The sequence below is a fragment of the Cetorhinus maximus genome, chromosome 16, assembly GCF_964194155.1.
Source record: "Cetorhinus maximus chromosome 16, sCetMax3.hap1.1, whole genome shotgun sequence".
NCBI classification, from domain to species: domain Eukaryota; kingdom Metazoa; phylum Chordata; class Chondrichthyes; order Lamniformes; family Cetorhinidae; genus Cetorhinus; species Cetorhinus maximus.
In genome coordinates this window covers 37,689,405-37,714,544 of record NC_135894.1, presented here as the reverse complement: position 1 = coordinate 37,714,544, position 25,140 = coordinate 37,689,405, and the positions used below count along the sequence as shown (strand labels likewise).

Sequence of the window (25,140 nt, the reverse complement as noted above, 5' to 3'; positions counted from 1 at the left end):
GTGCGCGCTCTCCCTCTCGCGCTGACTCCGGTGCTGGCTCCTCCCACTATCCCATGGTCACCCAGCTCGTGGTACAGTCAGTGCCAGTCCGGGGAAAGTAAAGGGCAAAGTTGGAGGACGAGCCGGGTGGGGGTTTTCGGGTTGACGTATGCGGTTGATGTTGGACGATCTTGTTTGAAGAGGCACTTCAGATTTATAATAGTTATTTGCCGGTTAAAATAATCGGTGGAATATGTCGGTGGTCGGCCTGAGAGCGAGTTATCACCGAGTATTGGACAAGATCGGATTGATGCTGCCTCCCAGGATGAAGCCGTTTTATGAACACCCGGCAGGTAAACAGCCTTGTCTTGTTGCTGCGACCGGCATGGATGGATATATGGTGGCTAGGTTCATGCTTGTGAAATAGAAGACAGAACGGCTGAGGCGGATGTTAGCCTGCGACTAGTGCTATGTGTGTGGGGGGTGAAGGGGAGAGGGTGGGGGTAGTGGATGCTGCTGCTGCTTTGAAATTTTTTTTAGCGCTTTCCGATCGACAAATAAACACAGAGGAATGATGCACGAAGACAAATCGCAAACCTTTTTATGTGTAATATTTTTAAAAGCGTCACGATGTTCAGCCGTTTGTCACCGTTCGGCTGGGGCCTGACAGCTGTTGTTACTGAAAGAAATTATTTGGGAGAGGAGATGGACGACTCCGCAAATGTTCACCTTTCCAGGAAACTAGTTGTAAAATGGACTCTTGACATCTCGCCGGATTATCCCTGTAAATCAATTGCTAGCATTTTAATGAATAGCTAGAAATGTACTCATGCCATTCAGATAGGGTGGAGCTAAAATGATTTCCGCTGTGCAGATTGGTAAATAAAGAAATCTGTCAAGTTTCAACTGGGTTCTTTTCAGAATGCTGTTGGACGTGTTTTGTCCTTGAAGCTTTATTTTTAGAAATAGAGGTTATTGCTTGATTGAAGATAATATTGCTTTTTAGCCCAATTTGGATCATTTGCTATTAAAAGTTAAAGCAAATTTAACTTTTGTATTTCCAGTTACGATTTTCAAAAATGAATTGTGCACATAATTTTAATCTTTCTTTCCCCACATCTTCAAGGAGATGACGGTAGACATTAGAACACTTCAATGGTTTTCGCAAAACTGTGACACCTCCATAGTAAACAGAAGATTAGGTGCTGACCTACAAGCCGGTATAGATTTACCTGGACCATTGTTTAGTAGCAAATGGTGCCAAATATGGCAAATTTATAAAGTACTTCAGTATAAATTGGATTTTGTTCTGGAGCAGGGCTGGGATCCATCTTCAGGATATGATATCAGAACATGGTGTCTTAGGTCACTTTTGATTGTTTTTATTTGCAAATTTGATTGTGTTCCTGCAAAAATGCTGGAAAATAGAATAACAGAACCCACCAGCCCACTTTCCAAAAAAACTGAATAGAAAATATCTCCCAGTAGCCCAGAACAAAATGTTCCAAAATGGCCATTGAACTGTACCCACTGAGGCAATATTCCCTCCTTCCACCGTTTCTCTCATTCTTCTCCACCCCCAACACTTTGTCTCTTTTTCTCTCTCCCCTTCCCCTGTCCATTGCATGGTTTGGAATCCACAGCTTTTACAGGTTGAGTAGATAAAGCATGGTCTGGAATGTGCTGCCTTTATTGCTCAGTTCTGGATTGTTTGGAGCATTTTAATTTATGGTTGGCTTGCAGTGCCCCTGCCTATCTGTATTCCAGGATTAATTGGATATACACTATGTACAGTCTGAGGAAAATTACGGGGTTGCTTTTATGCTTCTTTCCTCAGAGGGCTCGTAATTGGCCTAGCGTGGCTGATACCCTGACAGTTATCTTATTGATGCTGAAGCCATATTCCTCTGGAAAGTTTGCCCAGGGACCTCTGCTCTTTGCTGGTTTTGATAGCAGCTCAGTCTTCGTATCTTCTTACTTTGGCTTGTTTCTTTTGGAGAATAGCACATAGTGATTTTCCAGGGTTTAACAGAAATCATTATTGGCTTGCCCATTGCTCCAGGCCATCCAGGTATCTTTGAAGTTTTTCTAAAGCTATTTTTGAGTTTATACGACCATATATTAATTATGCTGTAATGAATAGTTATTCTTTTAATTGGATGTACTTTTTTATTTACTTGCCAATTTACCCCATCCTGCTCCTTGAAATATTTTTGGGTCCTTACGTGTCCCACGCATGTGCCTATTCTTCATGATTTTTTTTATTCGTTCATGGGATGTGGGCATCGCTGGCTATGCCTCCATTTATTGCCCTTCCCTAATTGTCCTTGAGAAGGCAGTGGTGGGCTGCCTTCTTGAACCACTGCAGCCCATGTGATGTAGGTTTATCCACAGTGCTGTTATGAAGGGAGTTCTAGGATTTTGACCCAGCAGCAGTGAAGGAACGGTGATATAGTTCCAAGTCAGGATGGTGTGTGGCTTGGAGGAGAACTTGCTGGTGGTGGTTCCCATGCATCTGCTGCCCTTTTCCTTCAAGTGGTGGAGATTGTGGATTTGGAAGGTGCTGTCGAAGGGGTGAGTTGCGTAATACATCTTATAAATGGTACACACTGCTGCCATTGTCGGTGGTGGAGGGAGTGAATGTTTAAGGTGGTAGATAAGGTGTCAATCAAGTGGACTACTTTGTCCAGGATGGTGTCGAGCTTCTTGGGTGTTGTTGGAGCTGCACTCATCCAGGCAAGTGAAGGGTGTTCCATCACCCTTCTGACCTGTGCCTTGTAGATGATGGACAGGCTTTGGGGAGTCAGAAGGTGCATTACTCTCCACAGAATTCCCAGCCTCTGACCTGCTCTTGTAGCCACAGTATTTATATAGCTGGTCAAGTTCAGTTTCTGGCCATTGGTACCCCAGGATATTGTTACAGGCGCTTTAAAAGATGTTTCCCTAAAGTCACCTGTGAGCAATGTATTTGTATATGTGTGTATGTATTTTCTTATTCGTGGTGTGAGAATTCAATTTAAAATAAAACAGCAGCAAAGTCTTTTTACTTAAAAAGGAAAAGGTTAGTTTATTTCACCCTATTACTCTGGAAGCTACTTAAGAAAAGAGAAAGTTACTAACATACACAAAATTTAGTTACAAACGAAGATAAAATGATACTTATTAAAATTGGATCAGTTTAGTCCATATTCGTTGCAGACTTGATGGGCAGAATATTACACTTGGCGTGTGGATGTGTGCGCGACACAACTGAGTGTAAAAAGACGCGCGATGACATCAGGCGTGCATCCCGACGTCCTTGTGCAGTCTCACGATGTTTAGTTTGGCGGGCGCATGCTAGAGTTGGGTGCGCACCCTCCGATAATTAAAAGGCCTATTAAGGCCATTAACAATCTAATTAAATTCAAATTTACATTGCCTATCCAACCTTGCATTGGGCGGGCAGGCGAAATGCTAAGCAGCCTTTACATTTTTTAGGAAACTTCATCCACAAGCGGGATGAGGTTTTCTAAAGCAGGTAAACACAAAACAAAAACTTTATTTTTGAATTAAAAACATGTCCCAGCTCATGTGACAGAGTCACGTGAGAGGACATGTTTTATTAAATTTTTATTCTCTTCATTTTTTTTTACACAGCGCTTCAGTCTCCCTGAGGCATGGAGCTGCCTCAGCGAGATTGAAGCGTTCCTTCTCACGCATGCGCGAACTGCGCGCAAGGCCCGGCTCGCCCTCCTCCCCCCGCCTGCACAGGCAGCGCTCAGTGTGGCTGCTCGCGTTCCAATTCCCTAACTGGCCCATCCGCATGAAATCACGGTGTGGAGCCGATCGTGGGCAGCGGTCAGCTTCCAGACAACCCCCCGCCAAGCACCCCCACCAAGGGCAAAATCCTGCTCAATATTTTTGAAGTCGAGATGTTGCATTTTCCAGAGTGAAGGTTTTGAAGTTGTAGGATTTTCTCTGCAGCTGTGATGGCTTCCACTGTCAAAATGTCAGAGGTTGCTTTAACAGGTGAGCTTAGTAGATGGAACCAGGCTTACAGGGAGGAGGTGAGGTTCCTTACTTCTCTTCTGCAGATGGGGCACTTTTTTAGCTGCCTAGTTACTTTATAGCAGACCAGTAGCTGTTTTAGATGCCTTTCACTGTCTCTCCCTGGATCTGCCAGCTCCCTGCCCTTTTCAATGCTTTTTGCAGGTTAGGCAAGATGGCCACCATTATCATGTGACCTGTACAAGAATGTAGAGTCACTTTCCATATAAGGCTAGTGATAATTCCATTATAAACAAAAAGCTAAAAGCTACTGCGGATGCTGGAAATCCAAAACTATACTTCAGTTCTGCCGAAGGGTCATGAGGACTCGAAACGTCAACTGTTTTCTTCTCCACCGATGCTGCCAGACCTGCTGAGTTTTTCCAGGTAATTCTGTTTTTGTTTATAATTCCATTATAGTTATTTGAAGTCTTCTTGCCCCCTGTAGTGATCAACAGGGTCATGGTTGTGCACACCTTGCAGTGCCTTATCGGTTAGTGTATTTTTGTTTGGAGGAAAAACCATCAAGTCAACAAGTTTCTGTTTACTCTTTAGGAACACTCATTGAATTTTAAATTTGTACATCTGAGGATATCTCTTTTTCTGACTGAAGGGGTTCCAGCCCGAATCCACAAGGGAAAGTCAAGTGATCCTTTGAGTTCATTTTGGGAATGGTCTTTAATCCCAGTCCAAGGCTTACAAAATATGACCTTCAAAATAGTTTTCCTAAAAATTTATAATATCATAACTGTGCACTGTAACAATATTGATAGCCTATATGTGAATTTCTTATGGACTGGAAGGATGTAAACAGTTGTGTTCCCCAGGTTGATATTGGAACCATTGTTTTAAATAGATATAAATGATTTGGTAAAAACAAAAAACTACTGCGGATGCTGGGAATCCAAAACAAAAACAGAATTACCTGGAAAAACTCAGCAGGTCTGGCAGCATCGGTGGAGAAGAAAAGAGTTGACGTTTCGAGTCCTCATGACCCTTCAACAGAACTAAGTAAAAATAGGAGAGGGGTGAAATATAAGCTGGTTTAAGGTGGGGGGGGGAGAGAAGTTGTGGGGGGTGGTTGTAGGGACAAACAAGCAGTAATAGGAGCAGATACTCAAAAGATGTCACAGATAAAGGAACAAAGAGGTGTTGAAGGTGGTGATATTATCTAAGCGAATGTGCTAATTAAGAATGGATGGCAGGACACTCAAGGTACAGCTCTAGTGGGGGTGGGGTGGAAAGACTGACAGGGCATTACAGGTATAGATTTAAAAATAATGGAAATAGGTGGGAAAAGAAAAATCTATATAAATTATTGGAAAAAACAGAAGGGAGGAGGAAGAAACGGAAAGGGGGTAGGGATGGACGAGGGAGTTCAAGATCTAAAGTTGTTGAATTCAATATTCAGTCCGGAAGGCTGTAAAGTGCCTAGTCAGAAGATGAGGTGCTGTTCCTCCAGTTTGCGTTGGGCTTCACTGGAACAATGCAGCAAGCCAAGGACAGACATGTGGGCAAGAGAGCAGGGTGGAGTGTTAAAATGGCAAGCGACAGGGAGGTTTGGGTCTTTCTTGCGGACAAATTGCGGATAAATGATTTGGATTTGAATATAGAGGACACATATCACAATTTGCAGATGGCTCAAAAGTACAGAGCCTGGGTAACAGTGAGTAGCCCTGTAAGAAACTTCAGGAGAATGTGGGCAGATAGTATCAGATTAAATTTAACGTGGAGAAATGTGAGATGATGCATTTTGCTAGGGTGAAAAAGTGCAGAGAGACTTTTAAGTTCCCACACACACATCTTTAAAAGTGGAAGGACATTGAATAGAAGAACAAAGAGGTAATGCTAATCCTATGCAAATCATTGGTCAGGCAATAGCTAGAATCTTGGGTACTGTTTTTACTAAACACTTTAGGAAAGGGTGAGGAAGAGATTGACAAAGATTGCACTTTTGAAGAGAATCTTTAGTTATCCAGAGACCTGGAGCATGTGGGGCTTTTCATCAGGACGTTGAAGTTTAAGAGAATGTCGAGGGCTTTCACAAGGTTTTCCTCTAATCTAAACTGGTAACTAAAGGGCATAAATTTACAATCATCCCCAAAGAACAACAGGAAAAGTTAGAAGAAATCCTTTTACATGGATGGTTGTTAGGACATGGTGCAGTGGTGTGAAAAAATCCTTAATAGCTTCTAAAGGAGAAGTGGATAAATACTTAATGAGTGTGGAGTAAGGACAGGGGAATGGGGGAAATGGATAACTTTCAGAGAGCCAACACTTGCACAAGGGTCTGACTGGCCTCCCGTGCTGTAAATTTCACTGATTCTACAATGAGTTAGTGGCTATTTTACCATAGAAGAGGATGTCACAGCCAACCCCAATCTTGTCCTTCCCAACAGTCATGCACGGCATGGATCCAGTATTACTGCATAATCATTGGGGACGGACATCCTCATCAACTTATTTTTTTAAAATATACTTTATTCATAAAATTTGAAACAAAACATTACATAGCAGTTCAACTTTGACCTTACATAAAGTGCAATACAGTTAATTTTTTGCACTCTTGAGATGCCTCACTACCTTACAATTACAGTTTATATTTACTATATACATTTTTACTTCATGCTAAGCATTTTTCTTCAGTGCGTACAATCTGAGGAGTTTACAGGGGTTCCTAAACTCTGAGTTCCTGCCCCTCAGTGTACTATGGCAGGAGGGTTTTAGACTGTCAACTTTCTCCGTTGAGCCTTTGCAGTGGCTGCCCCAAGCTTTAGTGCATCCCTCAGCACATAGGCCTAGACTTAGGAATGTGCAAGACTAGCAAATCCCTTGCAGGCCAAACAGCGTCTTTCAGAGAATTGATGTTCCTCCAGCACCAGATGATGCTTCTCGCGGCGAGGTCCCTGGAACAGCCTATAGCACACTGTTGCTGCTTGGGATGAACTTTGATAAGAACCACTGCATGGCTTTCCAGACTTTCTTTACAAAGGCACATGCCCACCTCCTCGTGGAGAGGATCTCTTTCCCACTGCAGCCATTTCACAGGCAGCATTTAGTGGTGCTGAGACTCCAGGTATACATGAAGAATCTGATGAGGAAGGCCTTTCTCACCAGCAACCAAGTTATGTCTTGATGCTTGTTTGAAAGTCCTGGCAATGAAGCATTGCGCCAACTAACTGACAATCTGCTCAAGGAATCCACCAACAGAATTCACCATTTCCTTTTCCCACAAAGCCTTGAGGAGATTTTGTGCAGACTACTGCCTGAGGTACTTGTGGCCAAAGGTGCAGAAACATTTCCACAAGGGGTAAGTGATATGGTAGGATTCAGCTGAATGGAATGTTTCATGGCAACATGGTCAGACCCATCTTTCACAACACTGGGGACAGATAGAACCTCAGCACATAGTGGCACTTGGTGTTTGAATACCAAGAGTCTATGCCTAGTTTGATGCAGCCACACACAAGGTGACCTTCAGGAAAGGAAGATCTTAGGTACATTTTCCCATCCCACCCTTTATGTGGTGCAGACACAGTCCATTTTCGATCTCCAGATAAAGTGGAAAATGGTCCACGTGAACACCCTGGCACAGGAGCAGTTTATGGGCCAAACCTGCATTACATAGAGCAACACAGAGAGCACCTCACACCTGATGACCAGGTTCTTACTCATAATGGAGAGGGAGCGCTGCTCCCTCGTGCACAGTTTTTGTTTGACCTTGACCATATGCTCCTCCCACCTTTTGGCATATGCCCAGGCTCCTCGAAACCATATCCCCAGCACCTTAGGTAGTCTGACCTGACAGTACAGGGGACAAAGGGTTGGCTTTTCCAGTTCCAAAGAACATGATCTTGCTCTAGCTGCAATTTACATTGGCTCCCCTGGCCAAACTGAACTGGTCGCAGATGCTCATCAGTCTGCAAACTGACAGCGACACCAAGTAGAAGACAGCAACGTTGTCCATGTACAGGGAGGCTTTGACCTGAGTGTCTCCACTGCTGGGATCATCACCCCTCTTATGCCCGTATCCTTCCTGACCAACTCAACAAAAGGTTCCATTCAGCATACAAAAGAGACAGAAGAGAGGACTTGCCTGACTCCATATTTGATTGGAAAGCTTTCTGGCTCCTACTCATTGTTGGAAATTGTGCTTTGAATGAATGTGTAGCGCAGTTGGATCCAATTGTGGATTCCCTCTCCAAACCTATTTTGGAGAGCATCTCTATTATCTCGATGTGTGATATTCTGTCAAAGGCCTCCCCTGTCCAAGCTGGATGAGGCAAGTGTCCTGCTTGTAGGTGTTACCAGCACTAGTTTTACCCTGCCCATTCTAGGTGCTGAGACCAATTGTGCCACCCTCCCATTGCTCTCATTGGAGACTGGGAATCAAACCAGCAACCATCTGGTTTATGTAACTAAACTACTTAATGGGTAGTTGATCCATGGCAGGGTTGTTTGGTTAATTGTCTAGTTATAAATCATAGGGAATAATATTAATACATTGAATTCGATAAATCTAGTAATTTGTGGGCTAGCAGTAGAGTTCATTACAGAGAAACCACATGGAAGCTAAAGGAGCTCATTGTGTTAAAAAGCATTAAATACATAACATTCAAATATAATTTAAAAGTGTCAAGCCATTGTATTTAGCAAATTGCCTCATTTAATCCATCATTCAGACTTGACCTTATCCTGAGAAATGCTGTAAGGCTGTGCCCTCTATTCCAACCAAAATTTACTAAACACTCTTTTCATTGCAAGTCAGACAGTGTCTATGGAGAGAGAAAAAGAGTTAACATTTCAGGTCAATGTCTAATCATCACTTCTATGAAAGGTCACAGGCCCAAAACATTAATTTCTCTCTCCACGGATGCTGCCTGACTTGCTCAATATTTCTAGCATTTTCTGTTTTTATTTCAAATTTCCACCATCCATGGTATTTTTTTAATATTATTTTCATTACATTTTTTTAAATTAAGAACCAAAGCAATGTTTAATTACTTTTGACAACTATTTTGTTCCATCAAATGAAGCTGTGACGTGATCTTCATAGCTTTGTCTGCTAGTTGGCTGTTTGGAGAAAAGAACAGGAAATACTATTTATGAAAGCATTATTTCTGTTGCAAAACGGAATCAAATGTTAGACTGACTTGCATTTTATTTGGTTTATTTCATTTAACGATGAATTTGCTGATGGCTTTACAGTGGGATAAGTTATAGCAATCTGCTCTGGGCAGTTACATTACTTTGGCAGAATCTTGTGGGTTCTTGGTACTGAATGTCCTTGGCAATTTTTCCAATCATTTAAGAGCTATTGTGCAATTAAGTTTGTGTAGCCAGCACCACAATGCAATATCTATTAAAGTTCTGTTTTTTAAATGGAAAGGTGTAAATCCTGGCCTATTTAAAAACTATTGATGAATTAAAAGCTTTTAATAGTAATGATGAGCTATGAAAAAACTTCTGCTTTGCATGGGCAATATTTTTGGTAGCAGATTGGTGTGGCTGTTACCAGTTTCTGTACAGGGGTATGATGCAAACAGAGCTACAGATTTTTCATTTCTGCTGAAATAACAGGTTACTGGATAAACTATACTTTACCTACTTAAGGTTTTTTTGCACTTAAAATATCCACTGAATTGAAAAGGTGTCCATGGACAGATGCATTTTTGGACGTTTGTTTTTGAGCATGCACTCTGCTGCAGATGATGTCTTTTAAAATTTAACTGGCGATTTCCCATTCTCTTGTCCTGCATAGCAGAGGACTAGGAGCAAGTTTTTTTTTGGTTGCACAAGAATGTTACATGAAAATCAAAAATAAGGGGATTAAAGATGCAACCAACATCTTGAGGGTACTGTATTTTTGCCCTGGCTCTAATAGTAAAATTTTAAAGTTTACTGGAATTAATGTACATTAAATTTAGCCATCATCTAATTACTCCATTAAAAGGTAAGTCATGGCACAATAGTTAAGTCTATTGAAATAAATGGATGCCTGAAAAAAATTCTCCCAAGGAATGTTCCGAATAGCTATCTTGTTTTTTGCTTTCATCTGAACATTCCGGTCAAGATCCTCCTAAATTTCCAATATGTTCCCTAAAATGAACCTTTTCCTCCCTGGATCCTTATTGTGTTGAAATTAGGGCTATGCACCATTTTTCAATCTAATTCATCCTTGGCAGACCCTCGAGTTTTCTTAGGTTTCCACAATACACAGGCTTTTAAAACCCTTTACTTAACTGTTAACTTAGTTTACCTTAACTTCCCTTCTACTCTTTCCATCTATTATTGCTCATTATTGGCCTTTATTCAAACAAGTAAAGGATTTAGTAAATTGCATCCTGAAAATGTGAACCTTTAATTACTGCTATCTTGTTTCCAGGTCCTCGCACCGTGTTTTTCTGGGCGCCAATTATGAAATGGGTGAGTGTATCATGTTTCATCAAACTCAAAGGCTTAGCAAAGCAGATATACTGATTGATCCTGAAAGAAGTTACTAAACAATAAGCACCTACAAAGTACAGTTGACAAGATATACTGGTCCAGAATTGCCTCCATTGGCAAGGTTGGTGACACAGACTGAATTTTGCTTTCTTAAGCACCAAGCATGTCTTTGCAACTTAGTCCAAAATTTCCAGGTACAGTATTAATATGCTACAGCGAGCATAACGACGAATTAGAAGGAGTAGAACCAGTTTAATGTTGACAACTTTTCTCCTGAATTCAAATGAGTCTTGCTAATTTGAGAGAGCGCACAGGAATTGGCTTTTTCCAAGTTCTGTTTTAAAGATTCAGAAACTCAGTTTCTGTAAAACAAATAACCATATACAGTTATATGAAAAGGGGGAGTACTGCTAAAATTTTGACAAAATTTAAGATGTCAATTTATTTAATTGGAACAGAACTTTTCATGTCTTCCTTAACTTATTGACTTCAGGATAAAGCAACAGTTGATCAGAATTTTACAGATGATAAATTCAGTAGTTTCTATGTTATTTGTGAAGAGGTGCTGAATGATCACAAACCTGACCAACAGTATATGCCATCCTTACTGGTTGGCATAAAATGGATATCAATTTCTGAGCACTTTTCTTATTCAGATGTGTATTAACCAGAGTAAACCTGAAATTTTATTTGAGCGTGTATATAATCTATGTCTGAACCACAATTTTTAAATGGTAATGGGAATATAATTATTTATAACTTAATCAAATATGGTGACTAATAGTACTCGGTTTGCTTATATCTTTTCTAGCACTTGCATAAAACAGTTGCTATGCAAGTGACTTTTTATTTAAAAGCTGTGCTAATTAAACTTGATTGGTGCCTGGAAGGGGATTCCATCTATTACAGAAACTAATTACAGGACACTTGTGTTAATTGTAATGATATTAAGGCCTCATTAGATAGACAAGGAAAATGTTCAGTTACTTTAAATCCTATTACAATGAGAATGAATATTATGCCAAATAATTCTCATTTTACTTCTCAGGAAATATAAGCCCAATTTAATGACACGAAATTTTGTAAAAAGTTGTAACTGATTTAGGACAAGTCATGGGAAGGATTTCAAAGCTAAATATGTTACATTAATGATTTAGACTTTGGAACCAAAAACACAACGATCCAGAACTTCCGATCTTCGGATGTTCATACGCCCCAAGGTGCACTAGGTGACCCCTCAGAAATCCTCACGCATTGACTATGCAGGAACTGCCCAGGAAGATTATATGGACAATTCCTCTACGTTTGGAACCTTCCGAAACTCTGAGCTAGAATTGGGGACTTCGGATGGTTCCAACTCACTAACCAGAATAGTTAGCCAGGAAAATTTAGAAGGATTGAAAGCAGTTTTAACATCTGGGTAACTATGCTATTGACAACCCCCACCCCTGACAAACCACCTGACCCACCCTACTCCCCTCACCTACTCGCCTGCCACCTTACTCCCCTCACCTACTCGCCTACCACCCTACGCCCCTCGCCTGCCACCCTACTCGCCTGCCACCCTACTCGCCTGCCACCCTACTCACCTGCCACCCTACTCGCCTGCCACCCTACCTGCCTGCCACCCTACCCCCCTCACCTGCCGCCCTACTCCCCTCACCTACTCGCCTGCCACCCTACCCCCCTCGCCTGCCACTCATTAGATTCCCCATTTCCCCTCCCCCCAACCCCTTCCATTTTAAAGATCTTTATTAACTTTTAATAGATTTGAGCAATTACTGGGTCTGTAAATTCCAGGAAAGTTTGTTTGAACCCATGGTTAGTCACTGATCCGTGTTATTTTAGTTACCGATCAAAATACTTGAACAGTTTACCCCTACAATCAAGTTCTCTCCATAGCACATGGAATTGCGTAGATTTAAATAAAGACGGAAGGCAGGCCACATGACTACCAAAATGATGATCTCAGTTCCTAGAAGAGAATCATCAGACTTTATTTAAGTGTTAATATTCATGCTTTGTTGACAATTATCAATTGACTTGAACTGCATGTGCTAGAGATTTTACATCACATACTAAAACATAGTTATCAGTTAGTTACAATAAATGTCAATAATTCATAAAATACATGAAAATGAGCTGTCTGAACATTTCAAGCAAGGCTAGGCACCATTAATGTGTTCACAATACACATGGGGATCATCGTGTTCTGCTCCAAAGTTCAGCAGTGGCTGGGTGGGGGCAGTGGTGCGCAAGCACAGTTGAACAGCAGAGGTGGAAGGGCAGACGGCGAAGGTGTGGTCTCGTGGTGCTGTGGCATATGCTAGTGCCATATTTAAAAGTGCTGCTAGCCCTGTCCAACTGCTCCTCACTGCCAGTGAGCCCCTGCCAGACTGCTGCTTGCTGCCAGCAAGCCTCTCTCTGTCTGACTGCTGCTCGCTGCCAAGGAACTTCTGCCTGACTGCTGCCTGTTGCCACTGAGCCTCTGCCTGTTGGCAGCACAATTGTTACAGCCACAGCATGCGGTAAGAGAATATCTGACAGAGCTGCCAGAGATAATGTGCACCCATGTGCGGATGTTAGAGGAGTCCGTCCAGGCCATGAGTATTGCCACGTCTCGGGTGTGTGCACGTATGGCTTGCTCCATCGAGATATTAGCAACCCTCATGGAGAACTGGATCCATTAGACCATCAGTGGATGCTGGACATGTGCGCAAACCTGCATGCTGTCGCCTTATCCGTGAGCCCTATGCAGCAGGGAGACGAGTCTGCTAGGATCACCAACAGGGCTTTGTGCTGCTCAGGTTAGCAAGGAGGTCCAAGCCTCCCTTGCAAGGGAGGGGAATGAACAGCTTCCTTCCACATCTGGGGCTCTTCTCAATGGGCCGAAGGGCCTTTTTCTGTGCTGTAGACCTCTATGACTCCGAGTGTAGCAGCCCCTCTACCAGTGACATTAGAACCGTGAGTAGCGATGACAACAAAGGAGAGTCCTGTACCTGTGCAGGAGCCGCTCAACATGTCGGGGCTCTCCAGGCTTCGGGCAGCTCTAGTGCAGCAGCCAGGGTCATTCAAAGAGACAGGATAGCAAGATCAGTAGCCTTCCTCCACCTCAGCTGCAAGTGCAGGGTGAGCACCTTGTAGGAGAATTACGAAGAGCACCTAGCTGCAATTGGGGTTCACTGGTGAATAGAATTTGTAGATGTTCAGCTTCACGTTTGTTGTGCCATTCAATAAAAAGGTTCAAGCACGGTTGTTGACTCTCCTTCCAACTCATGTTGCCCTGTGAGACCTCATTCTACAGCCTGGTTCCCTCAATGGGCTGGAAGCAATAGACCAAGCCATTTATGGTCAACTCCTTAGCCTTGCTACAGTGTGTTGAGCACCTGGGTGCTGAGAAATGGGAGTGCAAAATTAAGGAGGCAACAGCAGGACTGAATAGAGGTAAGGCTTTATTGAAATATTTCTGAAAGGGGATAAAGGGCACAAGAAATGTCTCTGCAAAAGTGCATACTCAGTCTCCCTTGTGTGTATCTCATTGAGCCTTGCCTGTGGTCCCTCATCTTTCATCCATGGCAAGGAGGCTCCTCTACATCCTCTCGTAGGAGGCATTGCGATCCACAAGATCCTCAATGACCAACGCCTCCCTCCCCCTCCCTTTGTAGCCCCATGTTTGTGTAGAACATGGCAGACCATCATGATAAGCAAAACTCTTGCTGAGACATACTGAAGGGCTCCACTGGATCGATCAAGCACCTGACTCACATTTTGAGAAGCCCGGTGGCCTGTTCAATTGTCACTTGGGTTTTACCTTCTCTGTATCCATGCTTAGATTCCTCACAGGCATGAGCAGCCATGTCTTTAGTGGGAAGATCTTGTTTCCGAGTATTCATCCCTGAAGGTGCAGAGGAAGCCAGAAAAGTTGCAGCACCTGTGATTTCCTCAGTATGTAGGCTGCTTCCCAGGAACCTTGCACACATCTGAAGGGTCCACTTTTAGTAGTGGCAGACTAGTTGAACATTGAGCGAGTGGAAATCTTTTCTGTTGCTGGAAGGCTGTTGCTGGCTGGTCTGTGGGAGCCTTAATGGCCACATGCATGCATGGGGGAATCCAGCAATGGCCCCGAACCCAGTGGACTTCTCCACTTTCTGAATTGATGCATTATTGCACATCGTCGCCAGTCCTCTTGAGCATGCTCACCTCTTTTATGCACCAGTGTGCTGCAAAATGGCAGATCCCACACATCCCTGGATACCTGGAAACAAACAGAGATGTAGAAGTTGAAACCACAGTGATCTTCAGGGCTACTGCCATTGGGTGTCCACCAACCCCTTGGATCTCAGCTCACCCTGCAGTATAACATAGAAATCATTGACTGCCTCCCTGGAGAGCTGCAGTTTTCACTGACACCGCTGCTGAGACATTTTGGAGATAGTTCAGCCCCAGTCAGCTGTCTCCTGGGGAGAGCTTCTTCTGCACACGTGAGGCAGTTGACATGCCCCTCTCTGCTCTTCTCTACTTTGCCCACCCTGAAGCTGGCCCTCTTGCTAGTCCTGAGGTACCTGTTGAGCCCCCATTAGTGCCTGGACCTCCCTCCCTCTGAGCTGCTGCTCCTCAATAGGAGCCACCGAAGCCTGGGTGGATGAGGCCCATGGCAGGTAGCCTCTCTCCTACTCCAAAACCTTCTATCCATGCAGAAACCTCACACCTTTCCCTGAATCACTCCTTGAAAGAAAATGCCACTGTCCCCACGTTATCCTAACAGCATGTCTCCACAGTGTTAGCACCTTTTACCCCCTTCTGCTGTGTGGAAAGTCCTCCATGCACCACCCTCCCTGCAACTATACGCTGGCTCTCTCAATGCCTAATAGACCCAGCACTGAGCTTGTCAATTCTTTTCGGCCTCTTTTAACAAAGTGAGGTTCCCCATGCAGAAATGCGCCCTAAAATCCCATTTAATTGGCCTCTTAAATACCTTAATTGCTTTCCCACCCAGTCAATGTGCGAAGTCCACCCTCCATGTTTGCCACATTCAATAAAATCTAGAAGCAACATAAAGATGTCAGACCTCAGGTCCAACATCTCCCATTCAGGCCCCCAAGTCTGAACATATTCTAAGTGGCCTGGTAAAATCTGGCCATTGACACAGGAGTAGGCATTCCATCAGTTCCACCATTCAATTAAATTAAGGCTCCTCTGTACCTCAATCTCATTTACTTGCTTTTGCTTTTTATCCTTTGATACCTTTACCTAACAACAAAATTCTATCAGTATCTGTCTTGAATGATTCAACTGACCCAACATCCACAGCCATTTGAGGGGGAGAGTTCCAAATTTCCACTACCTGTTGTGTGAAAAAGGTGCATCCTGATTTCATTTCTAAATGGCCTAACTCTTATTTTAAGATCATTCCATTTGTTCTGGATTTACCCACCAGAGGAGATAGGGCAGACACAGAGGAACTATTGAATCTCTATCATTTTAAGCATCTCGACTAGATTAGATATCAACCTTCTAAGCTTGAATGAATACAAACCATTTATGCAGTATAAAGGGTTACTGTTGAATATGTAAATAGACAGTCTACATCGCTGATGTAAGATCACATGACAACAATATGCTGATAGTTCTGTGTGAAGCCTTGTGCTAAGCCTTATCTTGCATATAGTTAGTAGGATGTTCAATAAAAGGTAAAGTTTACCAACAGCCTTGCCTCCAGTAGTCGCAATCAATCTTTCCCAAGAAGAACCTCATCTAAGACCCGCAACAACGATGACAGATGGTGGCAGTGGAAAAGATGACAGAAAAAGCACCAAGGAAAGAGCCCAGCATCTGGAAAAAAAAAAGAGAAATGACTGTGGGAAAAGACAGAACATGAAGAAAGGCCAGAGTGAAGAAAAACAATGGAGAAAATCTTACCCTTACCAAAGTGCTTCTACTATGTGGAAGGCCCAAATCAAGCCAAGAAGTGGCAGAACTGGTGTTGTAGGTTTATCAGGCACAGAACTGCTTCGGAACTAATAGAAAAGCCTAACATGGGACGGGTCAGTACCCTACTCTATGCCATAGGCAGTAGTACAGATAACAGTGGTCAGACAGCACATAAACAAATAAGGCTGTGACATACCAATTGATTATAAAAGCCTTTGATATATTTTTCAGCCTTAGAAGGAACACCATCATAGGGCAAAGTTCAGTACATGTACCCAAAGACCAGGAGAGAGCATAGATTCCTTCATTAAAGATTTACATAGACTAGCTGAGAATTGCAAATTTGAAAGACTAATTAATTCGGGATCACATTTTTGTAGGAGTCTTAAAGGAGACTTTATCAGATTTTCTACAGTCGAGGGAGGATTTAACGCTATCGATGGCAGTGCAGTTAACAAGATGGGCAGAAATGAGAAAGCAAAATCATGTATTTCTTCAAGGAGATTGGGATTTTGTGGGGATAAACGATTGACAGTACAGTTTGTAGGACACAGAAGTAGCGCACCTACACAAAAACGGAAAGAGCGAAGAGGCTATTACTCATTGTTCTCACTGTGGTGGGAAAAGGCTGCATTGGCATAAAGAATGACCTGTCAAAAATTCAGAGTGCCATTCCTGTAAGAGGAGAGGACGTTTTAAATCTTTATGCCGCAGCTCACAGCAATTTAAGGATTAACCAATTAAAGCATGTAGTATTCAAAAATTTGAAGATGCAAACGAATTTGAAGACAACGAAGTGCCATTCTTGAGAGAAATTACATGATCTAATGAGAACCATTGGAGTAGATATTATGATCAACAAACATGAAACAAACTTCAAATTAGACGTTGGAGCAGGAGCTTCAGTTCTTCCTGACACAGAACAGTGGCTAAAGCTAGACTCCCTCCAGCTATCGACCATATGACTCTGCAGTCCAGGAGGCATTCAACTTAGGTAAATTTCTCACAGGCCCACGTATCTGCTAATGCCTCTTTTCCCAGACTCAAAGTTGATGTCAAAACTTCTAAATAAAGCCTTCAGCGTGTCCTTGTAACACTTCCTTTGACTGCTATGAGAGTGCACCTCAGACTCGAGCTCTCCATAGAAGATTTACTTTGATAAGGCATTCTGGCTACATAACCAGCCTAACTCAGCTGTGACTGTCTCATTATGGTGTGGATGCTTGGTATGCCAGCTTAGATGAGCCTGTCTGGTATTTTCTTTTCTGCCATCTGATCTTCAGAAGCTTTCAAAGGCAGCTCAAGAAAAATCTCTGTTAGCTAATTACAGAAGGAATTGATGTTGACCAAATAAAGAAATCATTGTCCAGGCTGTCCAAACTTTGTATGCTGAAAATTGGTGCCCACATGGAAGCTTCTGATGGAGGAACTGAAAATATAAATTTAGAAATCTTTATTTTATCTTTTTCTGTGCCTTGCCGCTAAAGCCTTTTTGCTGTCAATTTTCTGCCATTTGACATTGGTTTTGATTGTTTTGTGGTCAGACATTGTGTGCTGTTAGTGTTCATTTTGATTGATAGAAACTGCTATATATTTTGATGTAATCATTCAGGAATGGTCTCTTCAATATTAATTTACCGTTCTGTGGACTTCCTTTCTGATGTGTAGCTGGATTATCAGAATAATGTCATGGTTATTTAGTACAAATCTCAGGGCTTAAGTTAATTGTCCATTTGCACAAATGGACTTTCAATGCCTTATTTGATCCAGGTTTCCCTATTCTCCATGTTAAGATGTGCTGTGATAATTTTAATATTGTAGCATATTGGAATTACTTGAAACTTCATCAAATAGAATTCATTTTAAAATACACAGCCTCCATAAAGGACTTGTGTAAAATATGATGAAAAAAATTTGTGTACATCCTAAAGTCACTTAAATGTTAGCCCACCTCATTATATAAGTATCCAAGTACATGCTTAATCTATTTTGAAGTACTTGGACAATAGATTCTGCAGTATCGTTTTTTTTGTTTGCTGAAAACTCTTATTACCATCCCAATTTTTCTCATTTGGGGAAAATATTTTTAATATGCTGTTTTTACTGTATTCACAAACAGATTTGCAACATTTGATTTGTAATCTGGAGGATGTTGATGTGTTGCAAGAAATTTAACCATAAAATGTTTTTTAAATTAGATAAGATTAATTCATAGAAATACACAGAAGTTACAATGTAAAATAGGCCAATTTGGATCTACCAGTTGATGTTGGTGTCCACCCTCTACACAAGCAAATAATTCTAATCGTATTTAGCTCCCCCAACCGCCCCCACCTACCCTGCCCCCCCATTTCTGTATTCCTGCAATGTCTTTTCCTTCATACACCTACCCAATCTAATTCTCAATGTTGACCTAGTTTCTGCCTCATCTGTGAACTCTGAAAGTGGATTCCAGAGTCTCAAAACTTCCTGTTTGAAGAGGATCTACCTTGTTCAATGTTCTATTTCTCGTACATTTAATTGTGCATCTCAGGGCCACAACCATGAGAAAAGAGTATGCTTCTATCCATACTTCTGGAATCTGCATATAAATCTTACCTGCAGAATCATAGAATCTCACAGTGCAGAAGAGGCCCTTTGGCCCATCGAGTCTGCACCGACACGTGAGAAACATCCGACCTACCTACCTAATCCCATTTACCAGCACTTGGCCCATAGCCTTGAATGTTAAGATGTGCCAAGTGCTCATCCAGGTACCTTTTAAAGGATATGAAGCAACCCGCCTCCACCACCCTCCCAGGCAGCGCATTCCAGACAGTCACCACCCTCTGGGTAAAAAAGTTTTACCCCTCATCCCCACTAAACCTCCTGCCCCTCACTTTGAACTTATGTCTCCTTGTGATTAACCCTTCAACTAAGGGGAACAGCTGTTCCTTATCCACCCTGTCCATGCCCCTCATAATCTTGTACACCTCGATCAGGTCGCCCTTCAGTCTTCTCTGCTCCAACGAAAACAACCCAAGTCTATCCAACCTCTCTTCATAACTTAAATGTTTCATCCCAGGCAACGTCCTGGTGAATCTCCTCTGCACCCACTCCAGTGCAATCACATCCTTCCTATAATGTGGCGACCAGAACTGCACACAGTACTCCAGCTGTGGCCTCACCAAGGTTCTATACAACTCCAACATGACTTCCCTACTTTTGTAATCTATGCCTCGATTGATAAAGGCAAGTGTCCCATATGCCTTTTTCACCGCCCCACTAACATGCCCCTCCGCCTTCAGAGATCTATGGACACACATGCAAAGGTCCCTTTGTTCCTCAGAACTTCCTAGTGTCATGCCGTTCATTGAATACTTCCTTGTCAAATTACTCCTTCCAAAGTTTGATCAATTTTCCTCTTCATTCCTATTGACACTGATGCCAAGTGTAGTCCCCTATAACTGCTTCTACCAAGACCAGTTAACTCAAGGAAAACTAAGAATGGAACTTTAAGATCAAGAAAAGAAATGCTGAGAAATGGTGTTGGGTCTTGAACCCATAAAATCAAATTTGAAAGAAATATATTCCAAACTAGCGAGGTGAATGTTGTTGTGGTATTATATCGCTGAAGTTGTTTATTTAATGCCATTTTTATTTTCTGTACAGAGTTTAGTCATTGCAGGATTAGCTGACATGGCCAGGCCTGCAAACAAACTTAGTCCATCTCAGTCAGGAGTGCTTTGTGCTACAGGTAATGTAAAGACTTTCAAAAATATTTTTTGTAATATATTTTGGTTTACACTTTATTCATTCTTTGATCCCAGCCTTTGGGTCTTGTTACCGAGTAGTGAACAGGAATTACTTGGACCAATTCTAACCTTCTCCCTTTCTACTCTTCCTCCACCAGCGAAGTACTATTGTAGCATTGCAGCTGAGGGAGAGAACTATAAGAGGGTGGTCTATCCTTTGCCTGTTAAGGCTATGATTGTGCTTTAAAGCACTTTGCTGCCTAACATTAATAACCTTATATTTTTCCCTATCTCAATATAAATACTCTTATAAAACAGGATTTGCTCCCAAAGTGATCAAGTTGAATTTTAGGAGCATCAGGACTGTACTTGCAATATTATTAATTGCAATTATTACATAAGTAATCAACTAATTTAGTTAAAAACTAGATGTTTCAATTTATTAGTCTATGTTAACTACCTACCTCTGTAAACCACAAGTTGGGGACATAGGCACTTAGGTTATTTACTCTTAGTGTAGCTTCTTTACAAGAGACTGATATAATGCAAGTGTTCCAGACACAAATTTATCTAGCAGATTCGAACATGCATTCAGTTTAAGAGCGGGAGGCAAAGGAGGTGTGAGATCTGATATTGTTCCTTGACTCAAAGCAGCTAGAACTTTTGAGCTTAACTGTGGAGGACAACCCACTAAGCTGAATACAGGAGAGGTGGGTGGTGGATTCTGGAATGTTATGTTCTTGCCTTTCGGCGATCAGGGAATAACTACGCAATATGTTGTCAACAGAATGGCCCAGAACCTGTGATTGCAATGATGGAGAAACTGTCGGCATCGCTGTCATTAGTGTGTAAAACTGACAGCAACTTTTGGTATCTGCATGTGCGCAGTTAAATACTGAAAACCAGAAGTTGCTTTCGGTGATACACTGCTCTTCCAAAGCATGTGCTGTTGCTGTCTTCGCAGATGCAATCAACATAGAATCAATACATTAATGTAACTTCAACTTTATATGCATAATTCTTGCTGTTAAAACCAATGAAAATGTTAAGCTTTTTTAATCAGGGATAACTTAGTATACCATTGAAAGCTAAGTTGTAATCACTGCTGAACAGATTTTCGGCCCCGGAGAAAGTAATTATGAACATATAAATTAGGAGCAGGAGTAGTCCATTTGGCCTCTTGAACCTGCTCCGCCATTTGATAAGATCTTGGCCGATCTGAATGTGGCCTCAACTCCAATTTCCTGTCTGTCCTAATTTTAGAAGTGTGGAGCCTCATTCCAACTGACCATTTGAAAATCGCATGATTTTTAAAATAATTTTTATTTCTTAAAGTTTGCTTGATACTTACCCCCATGTGTTAGTTCTGAACTTTGTTTTGGTTTCTGTACATTGATAAAATGCAAATTACAATCCCTGCTTTTTACTTCCTTTTTTGTTCCCTGAGAATTCTTCAATCTAATCAGTCTGCCTTCTGCCTGCACTTTTACTGATGGTACCAAATTCAAAGTCACATTGGAATCACAGAGGAAATCCACACTCTAGAGCCTCCGAGTTCTCTCTGGGAAATTCCTCTTGATGTCAGCGGTGAGCTGACTGCAATATCCAGGCATTAAATAGCTGGAATAGAGCCTACAATAAGCCCAATGATCTTTTTCTGATTTCATGCTTTCTGTAGTTGACTTTGCATATTTTTATAGTAACAGAACAATAAAAATTAATAATCTCTTTTTTGTAACAGGCTTGATTTGGTCCAGATACTCCCTTGTGATTATTCCGAAGAATTGGAGTTTGTTTGCTGTAAATTTCTTTTTGGGCTGTGCAGGTTGTATACAGCTAGTTCGAATTGCAAAGTAAGTATTTGTTGTAGCAACATTTGTTTACTTCTCTCATGCCTAGAAATGATAGATTCTGAAGTAAAATTGTTTTCACTTCTAAAGTCTCTTTAAATTATAAAGTTTAACCTGCCTTCCCTCCTGTATGAAGGTCTAGTAGAGGTTGCAAAGTTACATTTCAGAAACATTTGTTTTCTTCATATTTTGCTTGCTTTCACATCCAATGTTGTCTGCTTCTGCCCCCAACTTGAGCCTTCAGCCCTGAACCCCTTTGCCACCCCCAGACTCGACTATTTTAACAGACTCCTTGTTGATGTCCATAAACTCCAACTTTGGTCAATACACCTCCTGTCAATCCCCTAATCCTTTCAATACCATTCTTGACTTTGTACATTAATCTCTCCATGGCCTTGGCTCCACCCCACCTCTGCAATCTCCTCCAGTCTTATCCCCCTCTGATATGTTCTGTTCCTCTGACTTGAGCCTTCTGTGGATCCCACTCCCCACCCCTCCTTTTATTCCATCAATGATAACAGAGCCTTCAGTTGCCTCAGTCCTAACTCCTTGAAATGTCTCTCCAAATCTTTACCATATTTTCAAAAACTCCTTATCGAGCTAACAGTACAGAAACAGGATGTTCAGCCCAACTGGTCGGTACCAGCATTTATGCTTCACATTTGCTCTCATTCCTCATCTTCTAACTGTTTCAACTTCCATTCGTTTCTCTCTCATTTTTAACTAGCTTCCCCGTAAATGCATCTATACTATTTGTTATGAGATGTAAGATTTTTTATGCATAAAATTCATCAATTTGAGACACTGAAAAGATGTTCAGTACATAAGCATGAAAATAGTTTAGCTTAAATTTTTAAAAATGTGATGAACATGCTGAGTGATAAAATATGTTAACTTGCATCATCCATTATTTTAACACAAGAACATAAGCAACAGAACAGGAGTAAGCCGTTTGGCCCCTCAAGCCTCCTTTGCTATTCAATAAGATCTTGGCTGATCGGATTGTGGCCATAACTCCACTTTCCTGCCTGCCCCCATAACCTAGACTCCCTTGTAGATCAAAAATCTGTCTAACTCAGCCTTGAATAGATTCAACGACCCAGCCTCCACTGCCCTGGGGTAGAAAATTCATAGATAATGATGCTCAAAGAAGAAATTCCTCTTCATTTCCATCTCAGATGGTGACCCCTTATTTTGAAACTGTGCCCTCTAGTTCTAGATTCCCTCACAAGAGAAAGATTTTCTCAGCACCTACCTTGTCAATTGCCTACAGAACCTTATGCTTCAATAGGATCATCTCTCATTCTTCTAAACTCCAATGAGTATAGAGCCAACCTGCTCAACCTTTACTCATAAGACAACCCCTTCATTCCCAAGAATAAACCTAGTGAACCTCCTCTGAACTGCATCCAAAGCAGGTACAATAAATAATAGACCAAAACTTTACAGTCTCACCAATGCCCTGTACAGCTGTGCTATTTTATTCCTTTGCAATAAAGGCCAATATTCCATTTACATCCTAATTAATTGCTGTACCTGCATGCTAATTTTTTGTGATTAATGTACGAGAACATCCAGATCCCCGAATCACAGCATTCTGCAGTCTCTGTCCATTCAAATAATATTCAGTTTTCTATTCTTCTTACCAAAATGGACAACCTCACATTTTTCCACTCACTTTATCTATATCTTTTGCAGACTCTTTGTGTCCTCCTCACAACTTGCTTTCCTACCTTTCTTTATATCATCAACAAATTTGGCTATAATACTGTCGGTCTCTTCATGCAAATCATTAATACAGACGGTAATAGATTGTAGTATAGATTGATAGTAGAGGCGCCAGCACCTCACTAGTTACAGTTTGCCAAGCTGAAAATGACCCATTTTATCCTGATTCTCTGTTTATCCTGTTAGCCAATCCTCTAACCATTTTAAAATATTTGAAAGCAAACGACTGGTTTAAGGCACCGAGGTTCAAATCTGTTTCTGCTTTTTCATTTTCACTTAGATTAATCCTCAATGTTGGGTTAATTTTTACAATATTAAGTAACTGAAATTCAATGTGTTTGATAAAGAAGTACATATATTACAAGAAGCTACATATATTAATACACATGCCCCTGTTCTTTGCAGACAGAGAGAACATTTACACACATTGTGCCTGTTTCAGCAAATTTGCTGGTTCATTCCTCGGGGCAATATCTTGACCAATCAGAGTCAAACTGCCTGGTTTATATTTCAAATAATGCTTGGCAGTTAACTGTCAATCACCATCAACTGGTACATCCTCCATGGCAACACCTTTACCAACCAGAGTCCACTTGCCAACCAGTCAGCACTCTCTTCTCATACAATGTAAAGTTGTTGCTTCCCCTGACATTGGTATTCTTGCGGTTGTCCTGATGAGTGCAAGATGAAAAGCTTCGACAGATGTCATTTGTCAGCAATACTCAAGTTCTGTACTACCAAATAACATTTATATTGTAGCACTGTACTAAGGAAGGGTGGTGCATAATACTACGTATCTTTTTTTATTTCATACTAAATACCAACTTTATTGTCCTTTCAAAGTTTGCTCTACTGTCTCATTTATGTTCTCAGGTACAACTACGAGTTAAAGTCCAAGGACGAACATACTGAATAAATGTCAACAGCAACCTACAAGATTCAAAGATATTATCTTGTCTTTATTTTTAAAGTGCCTTGAAAATGATTCAAGGTGACTGATAATATAATAACTGGCCTCAATGGTTTTATGGTTGAGATTCTGTTACATATAATGTTTGTAAATATGTTCTTCATCTCCCAATAAATTTTACTGTGCCATTTATGTTTCTTGGTAATGAAGCCTAGTTTTAAAACAATAGGATTCAGCACTGGTTCTACTTCTGTCAACCTGTTTAACATCAGTTAGTTAGATTACTAAAACCTGAATCAAAAGAATCGAGCCTCATCTCTTAACTATAAGGGCATGTCTTAATCACATTTTTGTATTACGTACAAAAATTGACCACTTGTGCATTCCTTTTGATTAAATTTGTACATGCTCAAAAAGTGCCTCTAAGCTGGTTAAACTAATATTTGTGTTGTTGATCAGTAAATATTAGTTTTTTTATTACTAATTAAATCTAAGAGGTACAATATTGCCTTGCAAACAATATTGCCATTGTAGT

The 25,140-nt window shown here is 41.3% G+C and overlaps 1 protein-coding gene across 1 annotated transcript; it reads left to right on the top strand.

The window, feature by feature from the left end:
- The first annotated feature begins 45 nt into the window (after window positions 1-45).
- mpc2b (mitochondrial pyruvate carrier 2b) lies at window positions 46-24,797 on the top strand. The gene is made up of 5 exons (XM_078559688.1): window positions 46-332; window positions 10,391-10,431; window positions 20,035-20,119; window positions 21,859-21,970; window positions 24,569-24,797. Exons 1-5 carry the CDS (start codon window positions 233-235, stop codon window positions 24,609-24,611), a joined length of 381 nt encoding a protein of 126 aa, XP_078415814.1. The 5' UTR covers window positions 46-232; the 3' UTR covers window positions 24,612-24,797.
- Window positions 24,798-25,140: the final 343 nt, after the last annotated feature.

Excerpts from the sequence above, each read along its gene's own strand:
- mpc2b (XM_078559688.1), top strand. The coding sequence starts at position 233 with ATGTCGGTGGTCGGCCTGAGAGCGAGTTATCACCGAGTATTGGACAAG. Across the intron at positions 333-10,390 it reads GTTTTATGAACACCCGGCAG|GTCCTCGCACCGTGTTTTTC; the intron begins GTAAACAGCCTT and ends TCTTGTTTCCAG. Across the intron at positions 20,120-21,858 it reads AGGAGTGCTTTGTGCTACAG|GCTTGATTTGGTCCAGATAC; the intron begins GTAATGTAAAGA and ends TTTTTGTAACAG.